This window comes from Watersipora subatra, chromosome 8 (genome assembly GCF_963576615.1).
Source record: "Watersipora subatra chromosome 8, tzWatSuba1.1, whole genome shotgun sequence".
In the NCBI taxonomy this organism is placed as follows: domain Eukaryota; kingdom Metazoa; phylum Bryozoa; class Gymnolaemata; order Cheilostomatida; family Watersiporidae; genus Watersipora; species Watersipora subatra.
Window position 1 is genome coordinate 60,402,025 of NC_088715.1, and position 8,991 is coordinate 60,411,015.

The window sequence follows — 8,991 nt, forward strand, 5'->3', positions numbered from 1 at the left end:
TGATTGCTAATACCAATTAAAAGCTATATATACATGCATATATCAACACAAAAGTATTTAAAGCGCTCAAATAAAACTGCATGCGATAGATAAGTTTATTTATAATGTATGATGTTATTCACAAAATCAATATTTACAAATTCTACATTTTCAAATTTACAATATAACTTTTAATAGTTGCTCTAAATGTTAGAGGCGTCTGTCACGTAGGATTTACAGGTGCTGGAATAAGGTACAATATAAAGGTGCTAAATTAAAAGCAAGAAAAGGTCAGGCTTGTTGCGCTTGACTTCAGCTACCAAATTTATCAGGTAGAGTGTTTTGTTTTATATCTAACCCGGCACTGACATGTCATCTTTGTAAAAATTCTCTAAAAGAGCCTATAGCTTTGCTGGCGTCATCTCCAAAGTGTCATTTCCATTTTGTTGCTCGACGTCATCAGTGCTGTCAATTTTATTGGTCACGGCTTGAGGCTCATCTACCAATTTTGAGCCATCAAAATATTTCATATCCTTTTCCAACTTCTTTTCTCTCTACAACACACAAAGTACAGTGATATCGTCCGATATATTCCTTAAACATGTGTATATTATAGTTGTACACACAGTTGTATGCATATTTTTTAATGGTAAGGTACCCAACACTAGGCTGTATGCATCAAAGTTGTCTCAAGTACAGCCATAACCAACATGAAAACAATTATGGATAGTTTTATATTTAATTCAAACTATATGATAAAACAACATTTTATATAAAAACTATTGAATTTAATTGATACTAATTTGGTCACACTTTCAGGTAAATTAAATGCAGAAGTACAGTATAAATTACCAGATGCAGCCAGTCATGGTAAAGTCTAAAATAAGGTTCAAGGCTAAGAAGTGATCATCAGCACAAAATAGAATCGATATAATTTTGTCTAACTCTACCCACGTTATCAAATTACTGAGGAAATACCATTAATAATTGTGTTTTTATCTTCAATGAAATGGTTGATGCTGTATTATGTTTTTCAGCACATCTCATCATCACCGTGGTGTCAAATTATGTGTGCGTGCGCGTGCGTGCGTGCGTGTGTCTATGTTGTAACACAAAGTTTTTTAATATTCTTGTCAGTTGTTGACTTCGTGTGAATAACAGCAGTTTTTTCTTGTATAAAAACAATGCTTTCTAGTGGCTGTTTAAATGTCTAATTTAAATTATCCTTGTGTATACGTTATATTTTATGAGTCTGTCTATTAAATCATAACAAACTAATAACCAGATTTATATGAGTTGCTTGGTCTTACCTTTTTTAATTCTCGCTGTCTAAGGAGATATATCGGCAGCGTAACATAAAAAGGGCAAGCTGCCACTATTGTTGAGGCTATAGGAAGGATGACAGCGAGGTCGTTGTCTGGCTGCCCTGAGAGTGACATAGCAACAAGAATACTGACTGCCGTGTTCTGCAGACCTGTTTCTATGGCGATTGTCTAAAAATTTACACAAACAGTTATGTAAAATCTAAGTTTTTGCAGTTGTCCATAACTGTGTCTACACTTCTCTGAACTCTTTTGGTTTTATTTCAGTTAGTGTCTAACTAAATAGAGACTATTGAATAGTTGTATTCAATTTGAACATATAATCAAATCGTATTATATTGTGTAATATTTTGTATACAAAATTTAACACTATATATAATATTTTGAATTATATAATATTGTATTCTGCCATATTATTTTATCATAATATATGATATATATTATATAAGATATAGATCATATATTATATTGTTATATATAATATATATTATATATATGATGTAATATTATAATACATAAGTGGTCAGGCCTACTGCTAACAGCACTCTACGCTTTAAAAAGTGTGGAGTGTTATAAACAACTATAGTGTTGGAATAGGTTAATGTTACTTCTCTTTGTTCCAAGTTGATATTTTTCTCTGGGGTCACAGCAGATCTATTTTAGGCTTTTGCACTCGTCAGGTGGCTTGCATTATATCGCAAGTCACCTGACTGGTCGCCTTGGTTTTGCACAAACCAGACCTGTCATGATCCAGAAGAGAAACATCAACTTGAAAAAAAGATAAGTAACCTTTACCTATTCCCACACTATAGTTAGTTATGATGTAATATTATATATATATTATGATACAATATACTTCATATTTTATATATACATATATATCAGGCATAATGCATATTGTGTTATATATTGTATTATATCATATTCCATTATATTATTCTAAACTATATTATATCGAATTATATGAAACTGTATTGAAGTATGTTATATTTAAACCAAAACCAATTTTAAATTTCCTACATTCTAGTATTATTCCAGTAAACTAGCAATGTGAAGATATTTGAAGCTTTTGAAAGTTTTGAATACCTTGACTAGAGGCCATTCAAAGCGGCAAATCCAAGCAAAAAGACCACCCAAGATGTAGCCTCCATATGGCAGCATACAGGCAGAGAGCATGAGCTCAACATTCCATTGTACGAAGATATACTGGTTGACGTAGATCATAAGAGTAAGAATTATTACGGCGACCACAAAGAACATCACCTACAACAATATTATACGTTGAATCTTTTCTCAATTTCTATGAGCTGATCAACTGATGCAAATATAAATTTACTGAACAAGATATCTTAACAAGATAGTCAACAAAGATAATTTATTACTAGAATTTTAAATTCCACCTAAGACTATTAAGGTTTGTGTATATATCTTTAATATGTATATATATATAAGTATTAGGAATATGCAACTTGTTTATTTTTAGCAAAAAAATTTTCTGAGCTTTGTTGCATTTTGATTTGCAACTTTTAAGTGTCATTTATATGAGTTGTAAGTAGTTTCATTCAATATAAACAAATTACATGTAGCTAGAATTGTTTAACTTCCGACTTGTACATGTTTTCACCACCTAAAGATTTTTCGACACGATGTAAAATTGTTCAAAATATTTGTCTCAACATTTGAAGAATTTTTTAACATTTCGTAGCCAAAGTTTCTCAAACAGCTTTGTAAGTAGAAAGCAGAGAAGTGGAAAAACTGGGCGATGTTAAAAATAGCCAAAGAAATAATGAAAGGTGTATAAATCAATGTAGCACAAAGTAAGTTACAGTGAGAATTTTTATCAATCATTCCAAAACCACGCTTACACATTTCCAAATTTAGACGACGTCTGTTGCGCACGTAAGGTAACAATACAAACCTTTCACACTGGATACTATTTTATTAATTTAAGTTTTGTCATAAACTTCAGATTTTAAGATTTTCTTATTTTTAAATTTTTTGTTTTTTGATCTCATAAGTAGTTTTAAGATGTACTTGTCATTGTTTCAGGCTCTAAAGAGAATTAAACATATTCCAATGTATTTTTTTACAAAAATATTGTTTCAACTTCCGCCGGCTTCGAATTATGAAACAAACGTTGAAACAGATTTACATGATATGTCAAGGCTGAACAGCAATCAGTGAAATTAATTGTTTTTCAGCACAACTTTAACACTTTTAACATATTATTCAAGACTAGAATACTTGCCAGTCACACGAACTATGAGTATATCCCCTGGTGTTATGGTAGTGCACTGCAATCTTATTTTCTTATCGCTTTTTGCATAGCTTCGGGCAGACAAATGAACAGACGAACAGTTGGACAAACAGACAGACACTACTATTATCATAGATCATTATATGTAAAATATTATTGCAAGATATTATATATTATAGAAGGTTAAATTACACACGTTTAGCGACTTTCTGATGATGACGGTAATCCTTGGCAATTTGAGTTTTACTAAAACTCCTATCGCCAGTGGAATCACCAGGAAAGCCAAGCTTTCAAGTATATTTACAAATGGCAGCGTTAGCTTTTCAACACCTTCATCAGCAGGAATAGTTGTTCCAAGCGTGTAGACCCATAGAGGCAGCATTCCTAGAAGGTAAAATGTTGTTTTGGATTTGAAGAAGATATATCATTGCGATTTTACAACAGAAAACTAGGGTTGTAAATTAGAAAGTATCAGTTCAAAGTGAGATGTGAGAGGTTTGCAAGAGGTTCTTTCAAAAGGTATAAGCTGCAAAAGGGTTCAGAATTAAAAAAATTTTAATTAGATTTTATCATTGAATAAACCTTAACAAAATAGACATACTATTGACCGATTACATTTATTTTTTGCTGAAAGATCACTAAAAGGTTTAGTATTCTTTTAGGATAAAAAACGGCTTCTCATTATTCATGTGATGCAAGTTTCTTAAATTGCAAAAGATTGGAATTGTGCACTCAGACACAAATTTTGAAAAATTTGTTTGTGCCAAAAATCTAAAGTCAAAGCAATAAGTTAGAAAAATGAAGTATTTAAACAAATACTAAATAATATTTACATGCTAAACGAGTATTTGGTACTTGCCCTTTTAACAAAAACAAAACATAGTATTGCGGCATATGTAACACACGTTTTTACCTGTAGTACATGTTTGTACCGTTTTTACATTTGTACCTGTAATACAGTTTGTACCGTTTGTACGTTTGTACCGGTAATACATGTTTGTAAACAAAGCATGAACAGCCTACCAAGAGATGCAGCCGTACTGAGTGTAGTCATGGTTACACTCAGTGACAAATCACCATTGAACAGCTTGGCATACATGTTGCTGGTTCCGCCTCCTGGTGAGCAGCCCATAGCAAAGAATCCTAACGCCTTTCCACCGGTATATCCCATCATCCATATTATTCCATAGGCAAGCTAACAACATACATGTATATGGCTACATGTATTTGATGTTTGCATAACTGATTTTTGAGCAACATATAGCCAAATGGTCTGTTTGCATAAGCATTCAACATAATAGACTAAGTTTCCATGTAGCATGTGTTGTTACAGAAAACCATAGCTAGCCAAAATAACGGATTCCCTACATGAAAATCGTCATAACAAGATGTATCGTCTACATGTATTGGCTCTTTGTCAAACTAAATAGTCCAATGATTAATGCTCACCAAAGGCATTATGAGAAACTGGGATAAAAGGGCAATTCCAGGAGCCTTTGGTCTTTTCAAGTGTCGTTTTATGATGTCGAACTCGAGGTCCGTTCCCATAGCCATGATCGCTATTATAATCTACAAGGATTTCTGGAAACTAAGAATCTCTCACTCATATATGAGAGAGTATAAGGCAAAAAATTCAATTATAAAACCAGTTAGGAAAACGTAAAACTTACAATTTTTTAGCATGTAGTTTAATAATAATCTTTGCTATGATTGGTTAAGTTAACCAGGTCACAGGTATTTCTATTGTTCATTTTTAGTGTCTCTGCGCAGTCAACCTAAGAAAACTTCAAAAAAGTTTCAAGCCCTTTAAACTATCTTCATTCTGTTTTGCAAAGAAACATGTTATGAGAGGTTTGCATACCTCAATAAAAAATTCACAAATGTATACTTGAGTAAGTACAAACTTGCTCTGATCAAGGTAAAGAGGCCTAGCTTAACTTTTGGGGTTCGCACTAGCACAAATTGTTATGATAGGCTTGTCCCATTCTTTCATTTATTTAGAAATTGTGTGATTGGTTTTACTGGCTGAGCTGGAGGTATCATTAATTTCTGTTCATTTTAAAGCAGCACCGTTTATTTACAGGAGATCTTTTGTCAGGGATCTTTTGAAGCAATACAAAGTACATAACAATAAGTTATGCCAACTTACAATAACTTTAAATGAGAGATCATAAACCATATCCAAGGTTCTTCGACGTCGAATAGCTCTTAGCAAGACGCTATCAATGTACACATTTTCATCGCTGCCGTTCATGCTGACATAGAATTTTATAGTTGAGTAGCCGATATAAACAGATGTGCCTGTAGACCGAAACACAGAATTTAATAGTACAGAAATAGGATAATTAGGAAAGCTGGCTAAAAATTAGACATAGGCCAACTCCTATCTAAAATATCTAGAACTACTAGCTAGCCATGCACTCTGATTGCCTTAGCATTATCATGCCAGCAGTTTATTAAAAACTCACCATAAAATGACAAGTTGTAACAAGTTTCTAGCATTTCCAAATCAGCTTTATGGTCTCCAGTAGCCGGTATGGTGTGATTTGTCTCCACTTGGCAAGGAGTGATATTAACCTCTTCCTAAAAACATTTATTTAGTTAGCAAGGAAAAGCGTATAGTTTTACATCAAATGATTTTGGCACTAGCCAAAGTTGGTTTATCTATGAAATATGGCTATTTGGACAATTTCAATTGTGAAATGATGTTTAGTGATTCTGAGAAAGAGAACTAGAGCTACATAAGTCATAAATTTAAGTACTTGCATATTAAAGCTATATTTGCTGCCAAAACTTGGCTGCCAGTTTTCTTACTCATTTAAAACTTTTTTTATAGTTTTCAAAAACTTTAAACACTCCGATATTAATAACTGCTAGAAATCATCTCAAAGCAAAATGTTTTGTACTATATTGTATTTCTGTACAATCATCTCCAGTTTATATTTGTTTTCAGGTTTCTTAGATGATTACAGCATCATATGATGTTATTTTCAGGTATTTAAATCAGAGATTTTGCATGAAATGCTTTGAGTAAAACCATAGAAATGCATAAGTTCTCTAGAAAGTTTTAAATTCAGTTTTGAATTCAGCTGTTTTAATAGAGCTGATAATATGAAAGCTTTTCAGATTATCAGCTTTATTGTACATTAATAAAATTAGAGCAAATAAAAACGCTAAAGGAAAATTCAAGCAAAGTTATGCAGTAAATCAATTTATTATGGAGTTGTCTTCTACTTTGTTAGATGAGAGTGGTAAAGCATGAAGTCTTTTTTACACTAACTGTTTTTGAAGACTTACTAAAAAAAATGCATTATCGATAAAAAGCTAATAAAGAAGACATTTTCACATGTAAAGTTTGTTAAAACCAAAGTATATTTGGAACAAGTGTGTCTGTGAACAGAGCATAAGTAAACACTAAACTGAAACAAATCGGTTACCAGTTTTTATTCAACTACACAAGAAACTGGTCAGACTTTTTACGTACTACTCTCTAGCTTTTTTCTAAAATCTTTAATAAAGTTTACCAGTTATTGAAAATTCTTTTTAAAACTGAGAGTCCGGAAAAACTGTAAATGTGTTATTTAAAGATAAAATTTGGTAATCAAGACTTTGTGTCTGGTTACCCAATACAAGTATTTAGTTTCTGTCAATTTGTTTTACCCAGTCGATACAGTTGTAAAATAGCGGTTTTTTGTGAGTTGGAAGAAACTATCGTAAATTTTTTTTACAAACAAAAACAGATGTTAGCAAACCCTAAAAAAAATATTGAGACATGCTACATGTTTGAATAATAACACTCCGGGGTGCCAAAATCTTTAGAGCCACGCTTAGCAGCGGCTGAAAAGACAACTCCTACCAAGAAAGGTAAAATTTCTTTTTAGACTGCGTCATACTTACTGAGACTGTGGCTACTGATGTCTTCATGCTTGCTACAGATACTGTGAAGTTGTTTATCATTTTGCTCGTGTACAAAATGGCCGTCAGATGAGTAGGCGGAGTGTCATAGTAGATGGTGAAAAGCTCATTGTTAGGTGTGACGAGCTTGAAATCTGAATTGGTTCTATTTCCTGCAAATGTTTAAAAAAATTGCAAAGTGTTGCTTGCAACCTCCAAGAGAATAACCAAAGATAGTTACTTCTTTAACATAAAACGTTGACAGCAGCCAAGAGATGACAAATCCAAACATCCAACAGTGCAGCTATCAAAATTGCATAAATCACAGCACATAAAAAGTGCATATAGCAAAAACAGTATAATTAGGTGTCACTCTTGCTTACACTTTTGATGCACATTCAATAATGAATGGCTTCCTATGAAGTAAGAAGGGTAAGACAACTCTGAAAACTACTGAAAGTTTGATGGCAAATTTCGTTATAAGGTAAAAACAAGTACAGTCTAAATGGTCATGTTTTGATCAGTTACAACAGTATCTGGGTAATCCTAGAGCTATTAGCATAAAAACTTTTTTTATTGGTGACAGAGATAATCTTAATTTTTTTCAAAATTAGAGTGTCTCTCTCTGGAAACTATAGATAACATCTCTCCCTGCTTGTATCTGTATCTGTTGTATCTGATTTAATTAAACAATTTAATTAAACAATTAAAATTAATTAATTAATTTAACTTAATTAATTAAACTAAATTAAATAATTAATTTAAAAATTAAACAATTAATTAAACAACTGATTTAATTTAAGTAAAAAGCACCAAGTTTGAATTATCTAACTTCTAATTGCTTCTTCTTTTCTTACTGTTTTTACTGGTTTTTAAAAATGAGAATATTTACACACTTTTGAGTTAGTGCTCAAATAGATTTTGTTATAATAGTTAAGTTGCATTCATCTGAATGCAAGTTTTATCATTTCTGTTAGTCCGACAATATGCAATTTTTCGAAGCATATCTAAAAAGAAATTTCCCTTTATTCTTACCTTTCACATCATCAGGTGATGCCAGAGACGCAGCAACAAAAAAAAAGCAAGTGCAGATAAGCCCTAACATTCTGATTGCACAGATGCTTGGTGAAGGCTGTCGTTTTGATGAGTGACTAACGCATAAATTTCCAGGTATTTATATGCTGCCAGGATAGCAGCATATTTTGGCTACTGTTTGTGCTACATCTTAGACATCAACATAAACTAGTGGAAAAAACAGCGACAAAAGCATGCATGCGAGAAGGGTATGAAAGTTGCTAGTGTTGCCAATACTGACCTGCTGCATTCCAAACTTGGGCTATAATATCCTTTTAACTGGGGTGAGCAGACATTATGGATGTACCACTGTTTTTGATATCAACATAGTAAATGACCTGCGCCTCCTGCTGTTATCTGCTGTGCTTTAAGTTGCTTATAGAAATTGTTAAAAGCTTTCTTTCTCAACAGAGCGTTATGTCATGGTAAACTTATAATAACCTTAAATTTTCTAAGAACACGTCA

The 8,991-nt window shown here is 32.4% G+C and overlaps 1 protein-coding gene across 1 annotated transcript; it reads right to left on the minus strand.

The window, feature by feature from the left end:
• Positions 1-69: 69 nt before the first annotated feature.
• On the minus strand, positions 70-8,557 carry LOC137402810 (ileal sodium/bile acid cotransporter-like). Its single transcript, XM_068089316.1, has 10 exons — positions 8,488-8,557; positions 7,456-7,625; positions 6,027-6,141; positions 5,708-5,859; positions 5,008-5,127; positions 4,582-4,753; positions 3,755-3,942; positions 2,388-2,564; positions 1,290-1,472; positions 70-533 (listed from the first exon to the last, which is right to left on the minus strand). Exons 1-10 carry the CDS (start codon positions 8,555-8,557, stop codon positions 381-383), a joined length of 1,500 nt encoding a protein of 499 aa, XP_067945417.1. The 3' UTR covers positions 70-380.
• Positions 8,558-8,991: the final 434 nt, after the last annotated feature.

Excerpts from the sequence above, each read along its gene's own strand:
- LOC137402810 (XM_068089316.1), bottom strand. The coding sequence starts at position 8,557 with ATGTTAGGGCTTATCTGCACTTGCTTTTTTTTTGTTGCTGCGTCTCTG. Across the intron at positions 5,860-6,026 it reads TTACAACTTGTCATTTTATG|GCACATCTGTTTATATCGGC; the intron begins GTGAGTTTTTAA and ends TTCGGTCTACAG. Across the intron at positions 1,473-2,387 it reads TTGAATGGCCTCTAGTCAAG|ACAATCGCCATAGAAACAGG; the intron begins GTATTCAAAACT and ends GTAAATTTTTAG.